The sequence below is a fragment of the Plasmodium chabaudi genome (assembly GCF_900002335.3).
Source record: "Plasmodium chabaudi chabaudi strain AS genome assembly, chromosome: 8".
Lineage (NCBI taxonomy): Eukaryota > Apicomplexa > Aconoidasida > Haemosporida > Plasmodiidae > Plasmodium > Plasmodium chabaudi.
Genome location: NC_030108.2, coordinates 41,649 through 67,632, shown reverse-complemented (window position 1 = coordinate 67,632; position 25,984 = coordinate 41,649). Strand labels below are relative to the sequence as shown.

The 25,984-nt window shown below is 22.5% G+C and overlaps 6 protein-coding genes across 6 annotated transcripts; all 6 read right to left on the bottom strand.

Annotated features, from left to right (window-relative positions):
- Positions 1 to 530: 530 nt before the first annotated feature.
- PCHAS_0800600 (conserved Plasmodium protein, unknown function) lies at positions 531 to 2,651 on the bottom strand (the record flags this gene model as incomplete). Its single annotated transcript, XM_016797779.1, has 1 exon — positions 531 to 2,651. The coding sequence occupies one exon, from the start codon at positions 2,649 to 2,651 to the stop codon at positions 531 to 533; it is 2,121 nt and encodes a 706-aa protein (XP_016653702.1).
- A 5,604-nt stretch (positions 2,652 to 8,255) lies between these two features.
- PCHAS_0800500 (early transcribed membrane protein) lies at positions 8,256 to 8,627 on the bottom strand (the record flags this gene model as incomplete). The annotated part of the gene is made up of 1 exon (XM_016797778.1): positions 8,256 to 8,627. The coding sequence occupies one exon, from the start codon at positions 8,625 to 8,627 to the stop codon at positions 8,256 to 8,258; it is 372 nt and encodes a 123-aa protein (XP_016653701.1).
- A 3,014-nt stretch (positions 8,628 to 11,641) lies between these two features.
- PCHAS_0800400 (erythrocyte membrane antigen 1) lies at positions 11,642 to 13,222 on the bottom strand (the record flags this gene model as incomplete). Its single annotated transcript, XM_740128.1, has 1 exon — positions 11,642 to 13,222. One exon carries the CDS (start codon positions 13,220 to 13,222, stop codon positions 11,642 to 11,644), a length of 1,581 nt encoding a protein of 526 aa, XP_745221.1.
- Positions 13,223 to 15,503: 2,281 nt separating this feature from the next.
- On the bottom strand, positions 15,504 to 16,802 carry PCHAS_0800300 (lysophospholipase, putative; the record flags this gene model as incomplete). The annotated part of the gene is made up of 1 exon (XM_736715.2): positions 15,504 to 16,802. The coding sequence occupies one exon, from the start codon at positions 16,800 to 16,802 to the stop codon at positions 15,504 to 15,506; it is 1,299 nt and encodes a 432-aa protein (XP_741808.2).
- A 3,438-nt stretch (positions 16,803 to 20,240) lies between these two features.
- PCHAS_0800200 (fam-a protein) lies at positions 20,241 to 21,881 on the bottom strand (the record flags this gene model as incomplete). The annotated part of the gene is made up of 6 exons (XM_016797777.1): positions 20,241 to 20,366; positions 20,529 to 20,774; positions 20,869 to 20,978; positions 21,142 to 21,211; positions 21,312 to 21,576; positions 21,751 to 21,881. 6 exons carry the CDS (start codon positions 21,879 to 21,881, stop codon positions 20,241 to 20,243), a joined length of 948 nt encoding a protein of 315 aa, XP_016653700.1.
- A 1,868-nt stretch (positions 21,882 to 23,749) lies between these two features.
- PCHAS_0800100 (fam-a protein) lies at positions 23,750 to 25,262 on the bottom strand (the record flags this gene model as incomplete). Its single annotated transcript, XM_016797776.1, has 6 exons — positions 23,750 to 23,863; positions 23,988 to 24,221; positions 24,318 to 24,427; positions 24,584 to 24,653; positions 24,739 to 24,994; positions 25,156 to 25,262. The coding sequence occupies 6 exons, from the start codon at positions 25,260 to 25,262 to the stop codon at positions 23,750 to 23,752; spliced, it is 891 nt and encodes a 296-aa protein (XP_016653699.1).
- Between the last annotated feature and the right edge of the window lie 722 nt (positions 25,263 to 25,984).

Below are 25,984 nucleotides of genomic sequence, written 5' to 3'. Positions count from 1 at the left end.
AATTATAAAACATGAATAAATTGAATTATTATTATAATTACATAATTGTTAAAGCGACTGCAATATTAGATTCAAAATATATAATGCAATGCCTTTTATTTTGTATTTGCTATGAAAATTAATTTTTAACATTTTGTACATATATATTTTTTCCATTTTTTATTTAAAATGATGACAAATGTGTATAATACATTATAAAAATATATGTAATGCTTATTGAAGTTTTATTTTTATTATGATAATGTTCAATAAATATATATAGATTAATAAGCATTATAAATCACATAAATTAAAATCAAATTGAAACAAAATAATGAACTTTAAGCCATGAAACATATTGAAATTCAAATATATTTTTCCCAATATAGTACTATCTTATTTGAGTAACCATATTAATTAATTTTGGGAAAGTAAAAAAACAAAAAATTACGATTATTAAAATGAAATAGGAAAGTAAAAATGCTATACTATCATCAAATAATCGAACAAATGAATAAATGTTGGAAATTTCAATACATCCTCTTCGTTGTTTATGATGAATTTGACATACCTTGGATAAAGTTCATATAAATGTACATCAATATTGCTATGGACTTGGCGGAAAAGATGGGGGCTATAAAGGGGAGAAATAAGCAAAGAGTGTTTATATAAGTGGGAAAATATGATGTAGTTCGATACACTATATTAATAAAGGGAATATTTAACTTACTTTTGTCGGAAGGCGTCACCTTGTGATTCATATGCATCGCTTCGCTTAAGTATTTGGTTATGATATTTTCAATGTTTTTAATTTTTATGAGCATTTTATTATTTTTTGGATTTGTTATCTGATTTTTGAATCCAGTTAGTGTTTTATTTTCAGCATCAGGCTCTCTGGATATTTCATTAATAAGACGATTACGGGTATCGCCATTATCGCTACCGATACTACTGATACTACTGATACTACCGATACTATTGATACTGCTAACACTGGAACTTCTACTATGGAGATTGCTACTACGGGGGGCATTACTACGGGGGCCGTTATTATTAGGGTACTTTCTAAAAATAGCGTTTATATCTTTAACTTCGATTCCTCTTTCACGAAAGGACTTTTCCTTATACACGTCCCTTAAACATTCACTCATGCATGTCTTAAACTTTGTACAAATAATTTTTAATATTGGTAAAACAGCTTTCTTTGCTAATTTTTTGAAGAATGAAGAATCCAAAAAATATGCGCCATACAACATGTCTATCTGTGTAGTATTTTTTCCGCTACCGTCTTCACTAGGGACATCGTGTATAACAGCGGTTATGACGGCGCGAAATGAGTTAAGAAATGAATAACTGCTTTCAAAGTTAATTTGTGTTTGTAAAACTATACAACTATTGAAAAAAAATAATTTAACATTTTCATTAATATCTGCTCTTGAAGGTAATGCAAAAGATCCATATATTCTTTTTTTAGCTTTTTCCAATCCGATATTATATTTTAAATTAACTGAATATGCAGATGGAACTTGTATATCATCAGGTATTACATCAAATTTGCTATAGTCAGCACCTCGTTGACCTGCTCGTTGATAAAAATCATAAAATGGATTTCTTGGATGAATTTTCGAAAATATGCTTTTATAAACTTCTTTAAAATCTTTATTTACATATAAACTAATTGCATGATGTAAATCACTAAAAAATTCATTTTCTTCTAATAATGCAATTTCTTCGGGATATAAACTCATAGATATCATTTCATCAGCATCCTTTGTAATTAAAACGTTTTCCGACAGATCATGAGAGGATTCTATGTCATTTGAATCTAAATTGGTCTTTTGGTTTGTTGTTTCTGTTTGATCGTGTGCTGCAGTGTTTGTTTCCAGTTTTTGTTTTGAATCCATTGCATATTCTATCATGTTTGATATCGAATCATGTGTATCGTCTTTATCTAATAATGCTGTAAATGCAAATGATTGGTTTTCATCTGGTTTTATTTTAAACCATTCAGGAATTATATCCATTTCTTGTGCCTTTTTAATTGATAGGAGTGATTCATATGTTACTCTCACAATTGATGAATTGTTTAGTATTTGATTAAATGCTGAAACAAAATAAATGCTATTATCTGATATGAAGCATTTCCCTTCAACGAAAACGGGGGATTGTAATGAAAGTTTGTCTTCATTTTTTTTTATTATAGTGGGGTTTTCTTCATGAGTTTCTTCCACTGTTGTGCTAGATGAAGACTTATTTTTATCATTATCATCTAATTGTTCGTTTTTTGAAGTTGCCCTTAAATTTTTTACAACTTTGTCATTTGGGTCTAAATTATTCGATGAACTCTCATTGTTTACTTCTTTTGCTATCAAATTATCATAAACATAATTTATTATTTCTTGATTGATATTTTCATTAGAAATGCCGTCTGAAAGACTTTCGGCGTCGGCTAGGTTTGCCTCACTTTGATTATCTTCTTCATTCACTCCAACTGTAATATTTTCTTTATCATAGTCTTTTATCTTAATTTCTAAAATTTTATGTAAACCTAAAGCTCCATCATTATCATCTAATATTAATTCGCAATTATGATGGCTATTAGTAAATGCAGGCGATTTTTCCACCTCAGCAATAAAATCATGAAATGGTTTTACTATTTTTGATGCCGCCATAACTAAATAATGGTATTAAATGGGTTATTATTTGGAATATGTATATGTATATAACCTTGAGTACACCGGGGTTTTAATTTTTATATCAAATATAAACAAAAACATAAAAATAATATCCTTTATTAAGGATATAAAAAATGCATAAATATTAACAAAATTTTAAATAAAAGCAGAAGCACAAGGCATAAAAAGCTATACCATTATATATTTTTTTATAATATAAAAATGATATTATTAGATCAATTAAATATTAACAAATTTATAAATATAATTTTAAAAATAGCAGAAGCGCGGCCACAAAAAGTTATACCACTTTATATATTTTTATAATATAAAAATGATATTATTCAATCAATTAAACATTAATAAACTAATGAATGAGTTATTGTTTTTTTAATTATTATATATTAGTAGTTCTTTCATTATACTATATTAACAGCAAAAAAATATATTATAGAATAATGATACGCAGATTTGTATAATAATTAAATTTATAATTATATTAATAAAATAAATACAAGAAATAAAAAATATATATTAATCGTTCTAATAATAAATTAAAAAATAATAAATATATTATTTTTTTCTATATGGTATTTATTTTCATATAAAAAATTATATGCTGCAAGAAAATGTTTTGTTGTATCACTATAAAAAACAACGGTTCGCAATTAATAATGTATGCATGTATCATACAAATATTATGCATATATTATAAATAAGAATAAAAATTCAGAAAGAAATATGATATATAGATATATATTATATATCTAATAAATAAATAAAATTAAAAATAGTATTTTGAAAAAATATGTAATATTTGCAATATTTAACTATAAAAATATATATGTTTAATAATTTTGGATAAAAAGGATTTTTTACAAATTCGATACAAGTATAGTTTTAATCTAATTTATATTAAAAAAAAATTAGTATATGATTTATGACAACATATTAATTAACTTGTTTGAACTATATACATTTTGTTATTGCATATATGTGGTTTTTACAAAATTAGCATCCATATATATTATATGATGTTATTATTCATATCATCCAATATTTATTTTTTAGTCCGTGATAAAATAGCCTTTAAATTTATATGCACTAATAGTATAAAATTATGATAATTTAAATGTCTATTTTTTTAATTAATAAAAAATTTATTAAGAAAAAAATATATTTGAAATACTATTGAATATACTTGTATATGTTCGTTTTAACTGTTTTAAAGCATAAGATATATATCAACCATATATCTTATAAATTGATGGATGATAATTTAATATTATATCTTCATGGCAAATAAATAAAAGCATACAAAATTATTTCTATCAATATAAATTAAAATTTTAACAACAATTTAAATAATGAAACCAAAAAAAGGAATTTTTTATGGAAATGAAATAATTTCGTATAACATAATTTTTTACTAATATACGTTTTTTTAGACATTATAAAAAATGTTTTCATAAATCTTTATTGCGTTGTAAATAATGCCAATTTGTCAAATCTTGATTTATATTTGGGTAATGCATTTTATAATTGTATATTAAAATATATACAGATTTATTTCATTAATATTATAAAATATGCGTAATAATCCGTCCATGTTATAGATTATGCAAATTATTCGAAATGAACCCGATTATAACTTCGTAAATAAAATGCTTATTAATGTTTTATCGGGGAAACGACAATTTAAATTCAAAAGGTGCGACGTACAAATAAGAGGTTTTTTTATATAAAAATATTCATAAAATGAACATATTATGATATATATGATTCAATATAACCCTAAACAGTGTAGTTGCCCACATATAAGCACTATTGCTATACAAAATCATAATTGCCTATTATATAAGAAGTGATTATATTATTATTCGCATTACAATATGCTTACTTTGCTTGACAAATATTTTTATTTAATAAAGCATATTATTTATATGTTACAATTATTTATAATCTTAAAACTCAAGATATAATGATAGTATTGCATATGAAATTATAAAATTATAATAATATTAAAATTGAATAATTGTCTAACATATAGTATATATGTGTTAGTGGGGGTATTTTTAAAATTAGTTAAATAAATATATATATTGCAGCATATAATCATAAAATATAGTTGAATAAAATATATGGCACGCTCGGCAAAACAACGATGTCTATAACGAAATAAAGTTTTGTGGTTTAAATATTTTATGTTAGCCTTATTATTTAAATTCTGCAAACTATTTCAAAGACAAAGTTAAGAAAAAAACACAAATCATATATAGGAAATCAAATATTAATAGATGATTATGAAAATAGCAATTGATATCCTTTAAGACACTAGACTTTGGAAATAACGAAATTTTAACCATAATTTTGAGTTTTGTAATGATAATTCAAATAATAGAAATAAAAAAAGAAAAGAATAAACTTAAAAACTTTTCGAATAAATAAAAGATATTTCATAAATAGTAGTACTTATATTTTTAGTCTGATAAAATAAAATACTTGGAAATGCATCTTTATATTAAAGAGAAAAAACACACTGCATATGAAACAAACAATTTTAAAAGGAAAAAAATACTCTATATGATGTTAATTAAAATAGACGCTATGAAAATAAATTAATTTTATTAACATATGTATATATTAAAGTGTTAAGGACTATTATAGGTATATATATCTATTTCTTTGACATAACTTTTCCTAAAAAAACTATAATTTTACGTACATGTAAATTAAAATATTATGAAAATTAACAAAATGAAATATAACAAATAGGAGCATATAACATTAATAATAAATCAATAAGCATTGAATAAAGAATAATAATCATATATTATATTGATTAAACAGTTGCTTGTTTATATATCCTCAATAAATTCTTTATCGAAAAGTTTGGCACCATTAAATCCCATAGCGTATTTATTATTTCATTATACTAATAACAGAATAATATATATATATTTTTTTCTTATAATTTTTTAGAATAATAATGTCTGAATTAACTTTGCTTGTAGAACTTTTGGGTGGTGTAATTTTGGGTATTTCTTTTCTTGAAGTGAGCTCAGTTGTATGGGTTTTATTTATTATATATACGAACAAACTTAAAACAAAAAAACGATTTTAATGTGTCCTTTATTAATTCTCGGGTTTTATAAATACTATACTAAAAAATATATTGGATTTTTTAAAAACGAAGTAAATTGTATAATTGGAATGGAAACCAACGATTTTCATAGAAATTCAGAATTAGCATTTATTAAAAAAAACAAATTATTAGTTAATTAGCTAATTAAATAGTTGTATGTTTCGAATAGATATACAAATTCAATCACTTTTTTACAAGACAACGGCAATAATTGTAGTTCTCATAAATAATGAGCATCTAAAAATATTATGATTCTTAACTTCTCTAATATTATAACATAGAAAAATAAATAATTTTAATTATATTATTATATTTTTTAATATATTACACTATGGATATACAATCCTTTTATATTTATCATTATTAAGCAATGACTAAATTTATAAAACATTTCATGTATGGTATATATATTTTTGGCTAATAGATGTTTGGTAATTAATATATAAATCTAATAAAATACTATAAAAATATATAATATTAGTATTAGTGCAATACTTGACATATATGATTTAATAGAATTATATAAAAGTGGCGGTTTTGCTATCTCGTTCTATTTTATTTTTATGTTTTTTAAATAATTCTTCATTTTTATTATAAAATGTGTCTTATATGTTTTTAAACATTATAATAATTTGATTTAAATATAGAATTATGTTATTTTTATAAATGCTTGTTGTTATTACTACTGTTGAAATAACAATATTTTATGATTTATTACAACAATAACATGATAAAATTTATATAAAATGGTAAATTTTTATTATGGCATATCATGTTTTGTTTTATTCTTTTTATTAGTTTTTATCTCAATTTTACTAAATAAAAACTTTCGAATATAATTTTTGAGGTGATAAAACAATGTATTGCTAAAAGTATTGATACACATGTCTTTTTGTAAATTATTGTGAATTATAAAAATATTTTTTATGCTGCAAACAATTGTATATGTTACAAATTAAAATAAAAAATGTATAACTATATAGAAAAAATAAAGTTGTAAATAAATCAAGAAGAATCTATATAGGAAATTTTTTTTAGTTATAATGTTTTCGACATCAAGGCGCTGATGGAAGGAATATTCAACGGCCACGGTTTCGTGTTATGGGGTATAACTCTGTATTGATGTTGAAGATTATGGGTTATATTTTTATTTAATTTTTAATAAATTGGCCATATTTATTGGTTTGTAGATGTTTATTTAATATATATATATGCGTGTAACTTTTTAAAAGAAAAAATAATTTGATCATAGCCCCTAATTTTTAACCTATAAATTAAGTCTAAATATCTAACCCCAAATGGGAAATAAACATTGATATGAGCAGAATCTTATGATAAACACATCATTCATAACTTATAATTTTTCTGTCTAATGTCTTATATAACTTAAATATCAAATATGTTTAAAATAAAATATGATTATTTTATATTTTAACATGATATATTGCCTTATCAATATATAACAATAGTTAAGATTTTACAATACAAATACCTATTATATAAGATGCGTTAATCATGATTTAGGATAGCATTGAATTAAATATATCAAAATACACAATAGCTTTACTTTATTTTATGAATATTATTATTTAACGGAACCTATTATTTTTATTCTACATATATGCTTAATTTAATGGCACATTTTGCAATGGCAGCAAAATGAAATAAATAAACTGTTATCTTATATTGTTTATATTTATGTTATATTTTATTTGATTTTTTCTATTAATGTATATGAATTTTTTTTAATTTGTTGCAGTTTTATATAGTTTATTATAATGTTGCATATATATGTACATAAAATATATTGGTATTATATGCTTTAAATAACAATATAAAAAAATATTACATATAATGTAGCATTTCTATTGAAGCATTCTAATCATCTCATGAATTTTATTACTATATATGGCGTTAAGATCAAATATCACTTACATATAAAAATATATATCACGGTCTATTTGCAATAAACAATAAATCACGAATTATTTTTACTATAAATGGCGTGAGTAGCATCATATATGCATTATATGCACAGTATATTTTTTAATATTAATAATACGTTGTTTTCCTTAAAATAAAGAAAAATGTTCTAATAAAAATAAAAAACGGGAAAACAAAATGGTTTTTCAATGCAACTTTGGTGTTAATAATTTTATTGTGGAAATGCAAATACATATATTATAAAATTGAAATATCAAATACTGGCACTTTTTAACAAACCCAATATATTATTTCATGCATATGCCATATAAAAATTAAAATAAAACGTTCTAAAAAGGCAGATTGATAACACAAAGATATATGTAAATGCCTAGAATTATTACCATCTTATTGATTTGTTTAATTATATTAATTTTATCAATCAATTTTCACAGTGTATGGCATATACTTGAATTTTTGATCTATTCTCATAATATGATATGAAAATAGATAATATCAATCAGAAACTACAATTAGTGTCCTAATGGTGATGATGCCCTTGAATTAGGTAATGATGTTGATGGCTTACTTTTATTATTTGATGCTGGGACTGGTTTTTTTTCTGGAATAATTAAGGGTGTTGTGTTCATTTCTGATAATACTGGTTTTTTTTTAGAGTCTCCTTTCTTCTTTTTTAAATGCATTACACCAAAAGTGGTACCAGCTGCTGCTAATGCTAATGTTGTAATTAATGTAGCTATAAATGCAGCTTTGTTATTTTTAATTTTGTTAGCAAGAGAATTTCCATTTGCTGGTTTAGCTTCAACATAATTATTCGATCCTGGGACTAATACGTTTATGGCCAATAAAAAGGCAATAAAATATAATGCTTTTGTTAATTTCATTTTCGTAAAATTAAGTTAAAAAATTAAATTAATAATATTAATAATAATAAATTTATAAAGAGAAATTAACGCAATTATAAGAATTTATTATAACAATATAATTCAAAATAAAATACAATATTTAATATTTTTAGTAATTAAAAAATATTTTTTAAAGATAAAAAAATATTATGGTATTTACAACAATATATTTTTTTAATTATATTAAATACAAATTTAATATATTTTTTTAGTGAAACCGTGGTGTTGAAATATATCTATAATATAGAATTTGTTAATTTTATTAGTTTTTTGGGGTATTTGTGTCCTTAATTGCTTTATATTTTATTATGTTGAGAATTTAATTGTATATTAATTATAATATTTCTTACGTATTCTTTGGATGCATGCTAAAGATATCATTAAAGTGCATTATTAATTTCTAAATTTTGTAGTCTTTTTATAATAATTTTTTTCGGGACGATTTTATATTATTTTAAAGTAATAAATATTAAAATTATAATAGTTAGTGAATATTGGGTATTTTTTTGATAGCATTATAAAATTTTAAAGATAGTAGAAATAATTAAGAAAAACAACACTGTATTTAAAAAAGTGCATGGCAAATATATATTTATTAACATATATAATAGTAGCAGCAATTAAGTATTCTATATAAAATTTTGCTATTAAACTTTTTCTTGAATAAATAAAAAAAGTATAAATTGAATACAGTATTTTTTTAAATAACTAAATTTGCACTTGTTATTGAAAAATTAATCTATAACTAGTAACTAATATTATATATAAATGTATATATAATATACATAATATTAAATTTTTTGGAAATATTCAATTTATTATCATTTGTTTTGAAAGCATTTAATTCATAAGTATCTCTCATGGAATTTATATAATAATAAATGATTATTATAATAGTTAAAAGTTTATTGCTCTCCTTTTTAAATAATGCTAATTATTATTGCCGTTTATATATACACATAATATTATGGTATGTTTAACAGTTTTATAAGATTAATATGGTGGAATATTTTATAATAATATGGAAAAATACGTTAATCCTACGTAAATAATATAAAGAAAAAATACTAGTAAACGAACAAATAAGTAAATATATACACAGTTAATATATAAATAAATACAACATTTTTATCAAATTGCCGTCCTTACTAAATTAAATAAATATTGATGCATTATAAGCTACGCGCAATTTGTAATTTCAGATTTGTGATTCAGGGTTTTTTGTTCGAGTATGTACCCTGATTTTGTTTTGACGAATTTTTTGTTATTTAATAATATTGTTTGTAATGCAATATTATTATATGCATATATAATAAAATAATGGTCGTGTTTGGTTCTTATGAATTGTATTAAAATAATTATAAAGATTTATTTTTTTTACAAATTCATTTAACATCAATAAATATTTATCACTTACACCAAAAATATAAAATCCCGCTGGTAAATATAATTACTATTTTCACCACGCCCCCATCAATTTTTTTATTTTTATAAATATGATATTATATAAATTTTCACATTAAATAATGAATATTTTAAAATAGCGAAAATTTTTTGCAATTTATTAGACAACAAAAATATTTTTAACGATATATTGTTTTTGCAGCCACATTATTTGGTTTGCAAAAAACTGTAATGTTGATTGTTGGGGAACGAAAAAATAATGAAATATACAGGGTTCTGGGTTGTGTTGGGGGAACCCATATTTTGGGTTAGGGTTATATTTTTATTAATTTGTATATAATTTGATCATATTTATTTGTCTGTAAATTTGCTAAGTATATGTACTATCCCCGTATGCTTTATCTAGAAATGGTGCCTAAATATGCATTTAAAAAAGGGACATAGTCATTATTATGAAAAGGGTTGCACAACATTTTTTCGTAAGCCACAATATACATAATTTCGTGTTAATATAAGTAATTTGGTTTATATAGACAATTAAAAACATATTTTTGTGTAATATTATAATATAAATATATGTATTTTAATAATCCATATAAAACATTGTTGTATAATCGATTCATTTGATTTCGAATTATAATTTCCTTTTCTATAAATCTAAAAGTATATTAGCTTATAAAATTATTGAGTAACGAAAAAATCATGCATTTCTTGATATTTTATATTAGTATTTATTATTTGGATGCATATAATTTTATAATACATATAAGTGTTTACAATTTGCATAATGGAAGTAAAATTAGACAAATTTTAATCTTTTGAAGTTTATTAATAGAATAATACTATAGACAATTCCATAGATGCATTTCATTTGTTTAATTGAGTCAACAGTATTATGGTAATATATATGTATATTAAAGGACATATGGCGGCATTACATATGTATTTTTATTCATACTTTTCTTTCACAACTGTCTGTTATATGCATAATTTAAATAATATTTTTTTCGTAACGTTAGAACAAAATATTAATATATATAGCATTTCTATATTCATAATTGCATTCCTCATAGTTAAATTGGAATAGTAATTCTATCAAATTGTGTGATCAGACATAATCACTAAATTAAATTGCTACTATTATATGTTTTATTGTTTCTAATTAAAAAAAATAATTTTTAAACTAGTAATATATTTAATTGTAATATTTTACATTAGAATTAAAAAATATTTACAGCATTAAAATGCAATTAAAAATGGTGACAAAGTCTAAACATATTTAAAAAATGCCATGACAAAACATATACTAAACAAATATATATGGATATGTTTAGCATGAATATAAAAAAACGCACTTTTAAAAATTAAAAAAGACAAAAAAATATATATAATTTTAATGAATTTAAAAAGTATGTACCTTGAAACATTTGCAAACAGATAATCGTTTTCTTATTACTATTATTATTCGACAAAAATATATTATATAATAGCTTCGCTTTTTGCTCATTTTGGGTTTTCAATAATTATTTTTAGGGATATATTACTTCATATTTCCTTTATTCATTATTTACTTATTCTATCGTTTTATTTTATTCTTCATTTTCATTATCTTCATCTCCTAGAAGTGATGCAGCTTTCACATCTTCTCCATCTAACTCTTCATTTCCTTTTCTTTCATTTCTGTTTCCTCCATTTCTTCTTTGATTTCTTCTTCGATTTCTTCTAATCACCTTCAGGGCACGATATATCTTCTCTAGACCCTCTATAAAACTTCTATTATCATCTTCGTCACCGGTGAGAAAGGACAGTGCTCTCAAATATGCTGCATCTAATTCTTCATCTATTTCGTCATCTATCTCTTCGCCTTTGTCTTTATTTTTATTATCTTCACCTAATTCTTCATCTTTATTTTCATTTTCATTATCTTCACCTAATTCTTCATCTTTATTTTCATTTTCATTATCTTCACCTAATTCTTCATCTTTATTTTCATTTTCATTATCTTCACCTAATTCTTCATCTTTATTTTCATTTTCATTATCTTCACCTAATTCTTCATCTTTATTTTCATTTTCATTATCTTCACCTAATTCTTCATCTTTATTTTCATTTTCATTATCTTCACCTAATTCTTCATCTTTATTTTCATTTTCATTATCTTCACCTAATTCTTCATCTTTATTTTCATTTTCTTCATCTCCTAGAAGTGGTGCAGCTTTCACATCTTTTCCATCTAACTTTTCATTTCTGTTTCCTCCATTTCTTCTTTGATTTCTTCTTCGATTTCTTCTAATCACCTTCAGGGAACGATACATTTTCTCTAGACCCTCTTTAAAACTTCTATTATCATCTTCGTCACCGGTGAGAAAGGACAGTGCTCTCAAATATGCTGCGTCTAATTCTTCATCTATCTCGTCATCTATCTCCTCGCCTTTGTCTTTATTTTCATTATCTTCACCTAATTCTTCATCTTTATTTTCATTTTCATTATCTATCTCTTCGTCTTTATTTTCATTTTCTTCATCTAGAAGTGATGCAGCTTTCACATATTCTCCTTCTAGCTCTTCATTTCCTTTTCTTTCGTTTCCGTTTCCTTTATTTCTTCTTTTTTTTCTTCTAATCCCCCCCTTCAAGGAACGATATATCTTCGCTATTTTATCTTTAAAATTGCCATTACCATTTTTTTTACCGTTGAGAAAGGACATAGGTCTCAAATATGCATCATCTAATTCTTCATCTTTGTCTTCATCTATCTCTTCGCCTTTGTCTTTATTTTCATTACATTTATCTAATTCATTTAGTGTACTTAATTTTTGTTTTTCTGGCAATTTATGATTTTCAGGCGTCTTAGATACTCCAGGGAGTGTATCACCTTGTTTATGGGCGTTCGTCTGGTTGGATTTAAAAGATTGATCATTTTTATTAAAAGGTGTAAAAATAAAATTAATCATATGCTCATACGCTTCTTTATATGGCCTAATATAGAATCCTTTCCCCATGGACTCATTTTCTCTTCTTAAAAATCCGGTAACTTTATCAATGATAGTGCCATCGGTTTCTGAGATAAAGGGTTCAGTTAATTTAATTTGACGAGCTTTGGGAATTTCTACTATTATTGGACTAAATTCATCTATAAATTTGAGATTTGGAAGATCAAGGTTATAACTCATATTTTCAAGTGGTTCATCATCTATATTATGGCTTTTCCTTATTTTTTTTATACAGAATGGAAACTAAAAAAATAACCATATTAAAAGTATATAATATATTGTTATGTTAATTTGTTATTATATTTTTATACAAAATTAATTAAATCAATTAATATGTGTATATATAATATAATATAATGTATTTTTGTATGTTTTCTTATATTACGCGCCTCGTGGTGAACCCTGAACACGAACGGTTTCTTTTCTTGCTAAAACTATACTAAATATTATTGAGGAAACGAGGCCTAATGATATTGCCTTCACCTTCAGTAGTGGTTATTAGCATTATTACCAACTTAAATATAAGATTACAAAATTTTATTAGATAGATATTCACTTCAAACGCAATGACATATATATATGCTAGTAAGAAAACAAAAAACAATATATATATTTTAGTAACTTGAAGTAAACATTATATTACAATATAACATATATAGAGAGATTTAAAGAAACATTTTGAGGAATTAAAAAATGATAAAGTTTAAAAATTTATATTATAAAACACAAAAAAAAATAAAACAATATAATTATTACATAAAAATATTATTTAATTGTTATGTTTTAATATTTGGGCACGATTAATTCTATTAAGCCTTAATTATGGTTTTATAAAATGTTTTTTATAATTAAAAAAATATTATATTTTTATTACTTTATATAAATTAATTTAATTACTTAAATTTTAAATGAAAATATAAAAAACAATTTTTATTATATTTTAAGAAAAAAATGCAGCTATATAAAATTTTTATGCCTTTTTTTACACGGAGGGCTTAGGGTTATGTTGAATTACATATACCAGAACATGCTAATTTTAACTATTTTAAATATAATATGTACCAACCATATCTTATTAATTGATGGATGGTAATTTAATATTATATCTTTATGGCAGATAAATAAAATGCAAAATATTTTTATTAATGCAAATTAAAATTTTAGAAGCAATATAACATAATGAAACAAAAAAAGGAATTTTTTATGGAAATGAAATAATTTCGTATAACATAATTTTTTACTAATATACGTTTTTTTAGACATTATAAAAAAATGTTTTCATAAATCTTTATTGCGTTATAAATAGCGTCGATTTGTCGAATCTTGATTTATATTTGGGTATATGCATTTTATAATTGTATATTAAAATATATATAATTTATTTCATAATATTATAAAATATGCATATTAATTCGCCCATATTATAGAGTATACAAATTCCTCAAAATGAATCTGATTATAACTTCACATATAAAATACTTATTACTGTTTTATCGGAGAAAACATAATTTAAATTAAAAAATGGAACATACAAATGGGAGGTTTTTCTAAATAAAAATATTCACAAAATGAACATATTATGATATATATAATTTAATATAACCCTGAACCCTGATCCATTGGACTCTGAGAACATTAATATATAATATCATGAATTGGTTTATTATAAATAGTGCTGATTGTTTATATACATATTTATAAAATACATAATTGTATATTTTAATGTATATTATGTCTTATAACATATTTTTTTGTTTGTTCTATTATTGACAAGTTTATAAAATATATTTGTATTAAACACAGAAATGGAATAACTTCGACACGACGAAATTCATCTAAATGCATTATAGATGAACCTATATTACATATACAAAGTAGCAATCTTATCAATTTACGAAATCGGTTGTCTATTTTCCATGTGAAATACATATATTCACTAAGCAATGCTATTACATAAAAAAAATATATATACATCTAAATAATGTTTTTACACAAATTTACGTAACAATAGTTACCCGATTTAAATTGCTCCAACAACATTTTATTTTTAAAATGGTATTATAATACTAAATTTGATTCTTCGCTTTTTTGTCCTTAAATTGTCCAGCAAATAATAAATGTAAATTATTACTATTTTAATTAATCTTTATTAATTATAAGAACATAAAAGCTAATTAAAAGTGAAGTTATTACATAATTAATTTTAATTCGTATTAATTCACAAATTAACATTATATATATACCTTCAAGTTGCAACTAAAATAATTATATACAAATTTAATTAAAAAAAATATTTGAAATATAAACAACGTATATATAATGTAAAAAGATATAATATATTTATTATTATCTTTTCTTGTTTGACTTAAAAAAATTATTGAACAAGTTACATTTATGTTTATAAAAATACAAAATAATAATTAATGTAAACAATATTAACGCATATTTATATTTAATTTTTTTATCCATCTTCTATTTCGTCTTCGTCATTCCTTCTTAAATCATAAATCCAATCAATAATTTTTTTTAAAATGTCTTCATTTCCTGGCTCTATCGTTGTAGCATGGCCCATACCATCAACAGGATGTAAATCTTTTTTATCAACTTTCACTTTATTATGAAACAAAGCGGTCCATTCATAAGAACAAACTCTATCATCTTTTGAATGCACAAATAATAAAGGAATATCTTTTGGCATATAATTAATATTATAATCCAATGCAGTTGTCGCTTTTATAATTTCAGCTATGTATTTAAATTTTATTCCACTATGATTTCTAAATTTATCATATTTACTTACATTAGCAGCATAATCGGACTTTTTATATGATTTTGAAAAAATTCGTACATGAGGTAAGACAAAAGACAGGAAGTTTGCTAGAGGTAAATAAAAATACTTAAGTGATTTGTTTCCAGGATCCAATCTTGATTTTATTCTTATCATACCAGATATAGTTATGCATCCTTTAATATTGAATTTATCTAAACAATTATTGCATCCTTCATGTTTATCACTGGCGTTAACAATAGCATTTGTAGTAGCAGAGGTACTATCGCAGGAATTATCGGAACCATAATCATTAGAATTATTCATATCCTTGCCAATTTTATTAGTATTAGTAGAATTGTCTAACATGATGTTACATTTTTTATTGTTATCTGATTCTCCAACATTAATGTTATTTCCTTTTTCTTTATTTAATAATTGTAATATTCTTAAAGCAATATTCCCTCCAATCGAATACCCAATAACATACATAGGAAGGTTTTTTTTTTTAGTTGTCAGTATATCATAAGATTCATCATTCATTTGATTATCATTTGAGATTTCATCTTGAATTTGATTCATATATTGTAATACATCATCAACTAGATCATCATAAGAACTAAAATCGCCTTTTACATTTTTCTGTGATTGTGATTCACCATGTCCTTGTAAATCGAGTGCATATACTGAATAACCATTTTGATTAAATTTTTCAATCCAACTATCTTTGTAAATATAGTAATTATTAGTGTCTACTATTAAGCCTTCATTGTTATTTGGCATTCGTAAATTTATTCTCATAAAAGCTAATCGTGTATGAGTTCTAAATCCATGTATTAACAATATAATTCCTACAGCATTGTCAGCTAGCCATCTATATGTTTTTAAAAGTAAACCATTTTTATTACATAACCAACCTGTCTTAGGATCGCCATCTAATTTACTTAGTGTAGTACTTCTTAATTCACCATTGTTCAATTCAATTTCTTCCATCACCAATATTATGGAATATAACGATCCATATTACAACTAAAATATATATATTTTTTATGGCCAAAATATATGCATATACTACTTTCCCTTTTAATAAGGTATTTTAGATAGTAAATGCCATCGTTTTCTTCATAAATGTGCATATATGCATATATATATAATTAAAATTTTACTTTTCAAATATATGTATGTAGATTATTAGCACAAACAAATATATCATACTAAATTGCATTATGGGTTTGTACGAATTTATATTTGCAAACTCTACATGCATATTACATTAGTATCAAATAATATTAATAGCATTGTATGTATATTATAATAACATAGCAAATTATAAGAAACGGAATAAATGTACAATTATAGTTCTTTATCTTATTTTCGAGCATTTTTCGAGTATTTCATGCAATCAGATGAAATTGCGGTTGATAAATAAAATTAATACAATTTATTATATATTGTTTGTTTTCTGGTAATATATTTTTGGTTTTATTTAATTTTCTTAATTTCGTTAATTAAAATATGGTATAAGAAAAAATGTATATTTAAAATATATAATTGCTATATATTACTTTTTATTAATAAATAATGATTTACATAATGCTATTACTTAGAAAATAATAATGAGAAAATAAAATGTACATAGCATACTTATTTACAAAGTAATGAAAAAAAAACAACAACCCCAAATTTTTTTTTATTTTTACTTCGACACAATAACAATTATATTTAAGTTGGCGTAAAAAAAATATATATATTATTTTTAATATAATTTTTTAATTATAATAAGTAAAATAATTTCCTAGAAAAAAATGTTACTAATAAATATAATATTTCATAACTGTTAATTATTTATGGCATTAATTATGCATTATATGAAAATCTATAAAAATATTTACATTTTTTTTTATTTAAAGTGATAAACATTTTATTTACCTTAAAATTATTGTCTACAATTAATAAAATATTAGTAAAAGTTATGATATTATTTTAATCGCAAACTTTACAAGCATATCTAAAAATTTAATTTTTTCATTTTATATGTTTATAATTTATATTATTACCACAATTGAGTGAATATATGTGCTACTATATTTAGCATACGTTAACAAAATAAAAACGATTCAAAATAGAAGAAAAAAAATTTGAATCTCGATTTTTAAATATTCCTAAAATATATATAAGATGGCGTGCTTAAGGGTTACCTTTCTTAATATTTAAAATTTTCAAGACGTGAAAAAACGAATGCGTTGAATACACTTTATTATTTACCATTTGTCTATATATTATAATCCCTAAAAATCCGGATTCGAGTTTAGAGTTGCATCTTGGGAAACTCGTATTTTGTGCCAGGATTCTGTGCTATGGGTTATATTTTTGTTCTATGGAATATATGTTTTGAGTTAGGACTATATTTTTATCAATTTGTTTATAATATGACAACATTTACTGATCTGTAAATGGTGATTAAATATATGTACAATCACATATGTTTAATCACGAGATGAAGTTCAAAAGTCCAAATATGCAACCAAAAAAGGACCATAGCCATTATTATGAAAGGGATTATATAATACATTTTCCATAAAGTAAAATATATACAATCAATTGATAGTATCGGTTTAATATGATTAAAATAAGATGCCTATATTCCATATATTACTATAGATATTGGGTATATATGAAGTCGTATTATGATATATCATAATTGTCTATTATATAAAATTTGTTAATCTGTGGTTATATTGAATGATGAACAACGCAATATGTTTCTTTATTTGATGAAAATTTTATTTAGTAAAACTTATAATTTGTGTCCCAATTATTTTAATTTAAATTATATTACGTCAATTGAACTGTAATAATAGCATTATATACAAGGATGGGCATGAAATATAAGGTGATTCATTTGGAGCAATTGCCCACGTTATAACATGCCTTCATGTTAATGGGTATATTTTTAATGTTAATTAAACACATTACCAATATATAATAGATAATCATAAAATATTAATCGAGATTCGACAATATAACGATATCTATAAAATATGTTTTATTCTTCTAACATTTTTAGTAATAAATAAAAAATTTAACTATATATACAATATTTTATAAGTTTTAATCGTAGTTATTATTCTCTTTTGTATTCCCATATATTTTTATTAAAATTAATTAGTATTAATAGAATCTGCTTTATATGCTTTAATTTATTTATCATAAAGGTATAACATTAGATCAATCACTATTAATTTTTAAATTTTATAGTTTTGAAGTATATATAAATTGGAAATAAATTATATTTAAATTAGTTAATATAATTGGATATATGAATGTTAATAAAATTTAATGTCGTGTTTTGTTCAATAATTATAAATAATATGATAATATGGTAGCGTTATTATTATATGCCTATATATACAATCTAATAAAATAGATTACTAATAACTAATATTGAAATGTGGTTTTATTGTGAAAATTTCATATAATTAAATATTAATTTTATCGAAAAGGTAGGTAATAATAAATTTTCTTTAAACTAATAATATTTATATTATGTTATTATATATATAGAAATTCACAAATATATAATTTAAATGTGATGTTATAACGAAATAATATATGTGCTCTAACATGATATACTTTAAAACAATGAAACAAGGAAAACTAGTAATTGGTTTAACATATTTTTATTAAGCGCATTAATTATTCCGTTGTGCTATACAGTGATATAGTAGCAACATAACAATTGCAATAACAATAGATCAAGCATTAAACAGGAACAGATCTATTGTTTTATTCGACTAGAATACATGGATATACAATAGTTATATATATTATTAAACTTGTAATAAGACTAAAAATGTATGCACAAAAAATAAAATGAAATATTACAATTTTGATTTTGTATTTTTTGAATGTGCTAATATTAGAATTAACACTACAAACAAAATAATAATAATAATAATTCAATAATGTTCGTTAAAAATATAGTTTTCATTATAGAATCAAACACAATTTATCATAAAATATGCAATATAATGCTACTCATTAAAATGCATTTGTATATATATTATATCAAGACATTCAAAAGGTGTTGCACACTATAAAATGGGTTTTGATATATATATAAATTAAAATTTAAAAATAAACCATAAAATTATCGATTTATAGACTAAAAAACTATAAATGCCATTATGAAAGAATAACCATAATAAAATAATTTTCATAAAATATAATATTTACGTTTGTATTGTTCATAAATGTATTCTTATATTAAATGATGTGAACAAATTATATGCAAAATAAACTTTCTTATGATGAAAAAATGGTACTTCACTATGATAATTTAACTATACATTATCCACACATTTAAATATATTTTATTAATATAAATATTCCAATATTAGACTGTTAAAAGCTATTATTTTGGTTATATTTTTAGTAATTATAGATTTCTATTATATTGTTCATTGCATCTATCATACAGTTTGCTCTACATTTTTTACATTGTTTTCCATCCAAAATATTTGAGCAGAATTTATGACGATTATGATGATTATATTTCTATGAAAAATACAAAAAATGGATAAATACATAGAAGAAATACTTCAATTTGGCGAAGACAATATAATATATTATGCATATGTACATTTATACAGGAATTATATTTTTTTTATGAATGATGAAATATAATTATTATATTATTAAAATTTTTATATTGCTTACATATTCGACATAGGTAATACCAACGTGATCGCTTTCTCTTTTAATAACAAATCCGAACTCATTAATAAACTTTTTGTTTAGTACTATCTTTCTAGCAATATTGCCAAAATCAATATGATCATTGAAAAATAGTTCACTTTTTACAGTATTTTTTTTTCGGTTTTTTGTGTCTTTTTTTTTATCGAAATTGACGTCGTCATATATATCTATCGACGTCTTGGCAATTATTGTTATATCTTCTGATTCCTACAAAATGAATAAATATATATTTTAATAAATTGTATATAATCATGTGAAAAATACGATATATATCGAGACGAAGGAAAAACAGTCTCCTTACTTTAACTGTTGCAGATAAGGTAAAATTATATATATTGGATGATGTGTGGAGGTTTTTGTAAGATCTTTGTAGCATTATCAAATTTGGGTAATATTCATGGACAACATTTTCTAAAAATAAAAATACAATTTTATATAAATGCAAATTAAAATATTATGGAGTTTAACAAAACAGAAAAATGTTAGCATAATGCATTGAAAAACCACACAATAAATATAACAAAAAAAGTGATAACCATATATTAAATTGTTTAATTAACTATTTTTTATATACCTTGACTATCAATGGAACAGAAACTATATAAATCTTTGGCTTCATATAACATGTTTATTATGTCATTATACTAATGATAACAAAAAATATATATATGATGAATATAATAATTATATTTTTTTATTCAAGCTTAATTTTGCAACATAAAAAAATATGTTTGTTATTTATACCTTATTTGAATCGGGGATTATAAGATGAAATTTTCCAACATCTTTATCTATATATTTCGTAAAGGCTATACACCCTCTTTTGTCGTTTAAATAATAATCATTGTAGCCATTATTAAAATCAGCATTGCCTTTTAAGCGATATATAACTTCGTCCATGATTTCTGTTGCTTTTTCAGTTTCGTCCATAAGTTCATTTGATTTTTTAGTTTCTTCAGAATCCGGTTTCGCTATTAAGTCTTCTTTTTCATGATTTTCATTCGAACTACTATTGATCAAAGTGAAATCATTTTTAATTTGTAAAAAAAAACATAAATATATTTATAAGATGGTATGCTTGTATAATATGCATATAATATTTTCATAATGACGCATGTAATATATATTTATTTTATATATTTTGTCTATTTTGTCTATTTTGTCTATTTGTCTATTTTCTTACGCAATATGTCTTGTATAAACACTATTTGAATTATTCACATCTAGAACAGACTCACTTGCAAGGGCTCTATTGCTCACATATACAAGCAAACTTAAAAAAACCAAAACAGTTTTAATGTATCCTTTATTCATTTTTGATAAATCAAATATTACAAATATATTGGATTTTTAAAAAGTTAAAAACTCGAGGTGTTGCGAAAGTATAATTAAAATTGAAATAAAATATTATCCAAGCAAATTATAAAAAACAAATATTTATTTAAAACACATTAAGGCAAGTATTTAAACAAAAAATTATAAATGCATATGGTTTTATCGTATTTATAAAATATATCGATTTTTCATTTAATTGATCTAATTATAAAACAAAATAATAAAAAAAACATTCATAAATAATAACATTCAAAATTATTATGGCTTTATATATCTTAAATATTATAATATATAAAATTAAAAAAATATAAATAAATAAATAAATAAAATAATAAAACTTAAAGATGCAAAATAAAGAAATATATATGCATATATAAAATTAGTTTAATTTTTAATTATAATATTCTTGAGACGAGAAATACATACTTTATGAGACAGGTTGTCTATTATGGGTTATTGTTTTGTTATATGGAACCTATGTTTTGGGTTCAGGGTATATTGTAATGTAATTTTTTATAATTTGATAATATTTATTGGTCTATACATGGTGATTAAATATATGTACCATCTCGCATGTTTAATCTCGATATGATGCCTAAATATGCAACCACAAAAAGGGAGCATAGTCATTAATATGAAAGGGACCACATAAGATATTTTCCATAAGTTATAATACTGCAACATAATTCGTTCATATATATTAAATGTGGCAATATTATAACCTTACATTTTATATTACATTGCTAATCATTGGTTACCTATATATAAGACTTATTAACCCATAGATATATTGAATCATGAATAACACATATGTTTCTTTATTTGATGAAACGTTTTATTTAGTAAAAATTATTATTTGTATCATATTTATTTTAATTTAAATCATATTTTGATAGCCAAACAGTATAATAATTTTATATATCAGGGTATAAATTATAATAAAATTCATTTGAAATATTTGTCTATATTATAATATAATATGTATACTAATGGTTACGAAAGAAATTTCAGACACCAAGAAAAACTGTGAGCATGCAATAATTTTATAGACAAATATAATAATACTGAAATAAATCCATATAGTTCAGTGCTAATTATTATATCAAGTCATTATAATAATTTAAAAACGAATTATTTTAACAATAATGATGAATGCAAAATATTCCAGAATTTTTACTGGAAAAAACACACAATTTTTTTCACCGTGATTGGGATCACTATTATCAAGCTCATTGATAAAGAATATACTAATTTAAATTTCATTTATTGTAATACAAATTCGTTTAGGAATTGCATATAAGGTAAATAATAAGGAAATTATAAAATATATTTTTAACATTTTCATATTAGCATTTATTATTTGGATTCTGTAATAGTTTTCAAAGACACCATTTAAGAACACAAATAAAAGTATTAAAGAGGAAATAGGGCATTAATATATTAATTTAAGGCTGATGATTGATATACTTATGATATTTATATGTTTGAAAACAACAAATTTGAAACATAAATATAGGGTATATGGGAATAATTAAAATAAAGAAAATAAAATTAGTGCAAAATGCAGATGTTTATTACATTTTTGCGACAAACATTAACATAGAGGACGATCATACAGGAAAATATTGATGAATTATCACTCATATTTGATTTGTTCATGAAATTATATACATATATATGTATCTTATATTAAAATGAATAAACAATTTATATATAAAAAGAACATTGTTCAAAATGAAAAAATATGTTTTATGGTGTAATTTAAAATAGAAATAATCCATGAAAGCAAATTTGTTATATTAATATATTCATTAAAGGATATAGCCAATAAAACTTATTTTGGGAAACTATATATATTTATTACTAATGTAATCATTTAATTCCATAAGTCTTTCCATTCTCTTAAATTTATTTGATAATTTGTGTGATTCGGGGGTGCTATCGGAATCATTATCATTAATCTATGAAAAAAATGAAAAAATGGATAAATATATAAAATAAATTATTCCAATTTATTGGGAATGAGTAGCATATACTATAAATGTGTGCATTTATAGAAATATTGTATATTTTTATATTTCTTACAGAGTCGATATTAATAATTTCAACGTAGTCTTTTTTTTTTGTAATGAGATATCCGGATAATTGAACAAACATTTTTTTTAATTCTCCATTTCTAATATCCTCTTCAGAATCAACGTTAGCTTTAAATAAATCCGCACTTTTTACGATAGTGTTTACATATTCGTTTCCATCTTTTCTATTGCGATCATTTACATTTACTGTAGACATGGTAATTATAGTTCTAGTTTCGGATATCTACAAAATGGGCAAAATTATATTTTATGAATTGTAGTTCAATAATATGAAAAATATGATTTATAGATGGATAGAAGAAAATGAAAATGTCCTTACTTTATATTTTGCGGTTAAAGCATAAAAATATTTATGAGTATCCGTGAAACCGTTTTTGTAACGTTGTTGTATCATTAATAAATTTGGATTGTATACATGGATAACTTTTCCTAAAAAAAATTATAATTTTGCACCATGCAAATTAAAATATTATGAAAATTAACAAAATGGCAAATAAAAATAATATAGAGCATTTATAATAAAACAAGGAATACACATAATGATAAACTCATATTCAATTGATTAATTAATTATTTTTTATATACCGCTAACAAAGTCAGGATTGTATTTTGTTGCACCATTGGGGTCCCACAAAATATTTACTATCTCATCATACTAAAGACAAGAAAAAAAAAAGGTATATATATACTTATTTTAACTTAATTTTATAACTTAAAAAATGATTTTCGTTAATTCATACCGCATCAGGATATCTGATTTTAATATCAAATTTTCCAATGCCTTCATTAGCTATATTATTGTTAAAATGTAAACGTGTATCTCTATTGTATTCTTTATATAAATTGTAAACGTATTCATTTTCAGCATAATAATATAATTTTTCTAGAGCGTCATCCATAACTTCTGACGCGTGATAAATTTCTTCAGTATTTGTACATAAAAGATGCTTATTTTGTTCATATATTTCATTCGGATCATCAACAACAGGATGAGTGCTATTTTAAAATTGTAAAAAAAATAATAAATGCATTTATAAGATGTTTTTTTGACTTCTCAAGCGTCATGCATTATATATTTGCACAAGTATGCATAATAAAATTATCATAATGACACATGTAGTATATAAATATATTATGCATATTGTTTATTTTCTTACATATCATTAGTTAAAATAAATTCATTTGGAATAGACTCGCTTCCAAGAGCCTTGGTGCTCCCATATGTGAATAAGGCCAAAATAGAAAAAACTGTTTTCATGTACATTTTATTAATTTTTGAATTTGATAAATAAAAAGTAAAAAATATATTATTATTTTTTTAAAATTATATAAATGTAATTAAAATCGAAGAAAGATATTTTCGAGAAAATTATAAAAATTCATATTTATTTTAAACAAATTATTATTCAAAAATAAGTTGTATAATTATTTAATTTGTACGGTTTATAAATGCATGAATATTTTTTATTTAAATAATCTTATTCCAAAACAATGCCAATATATATAATTTTATAAATATTATGATTTTTAATCTACTAATATCCTAAATATCTAGAAATAGTTAATTTTAATTAAATTATAATATACTCTTTTTTTATTTTATAGTTGGTTAAATTCAGAATGAAATATATGTTGTATATGTGGTTATGCGTGGGGCTATTATATTTGGAGCCTATATTTGCGCATATGTCGATAATTATAGATTAGTACTTCCTATATTGTTTTTACCTAATAACAAATTAATAAATTAAAATATAAATTTGAATGCAACACTTGATAAATATTATTTGAATATCATTATTGATGCATGCGTTAATGAATGAACGATTATGGTAGGAAAGATATTATATTAATAAATTATATTAAAAAATAAATATGTTGCTTATTTTGAATTTAATATACGGTATTTATATTTTTAAATATCAAACAATTTGATTTAATCCTAAAATTACAACATGTTGTGCATCCGTGTTATTTATAATGCAA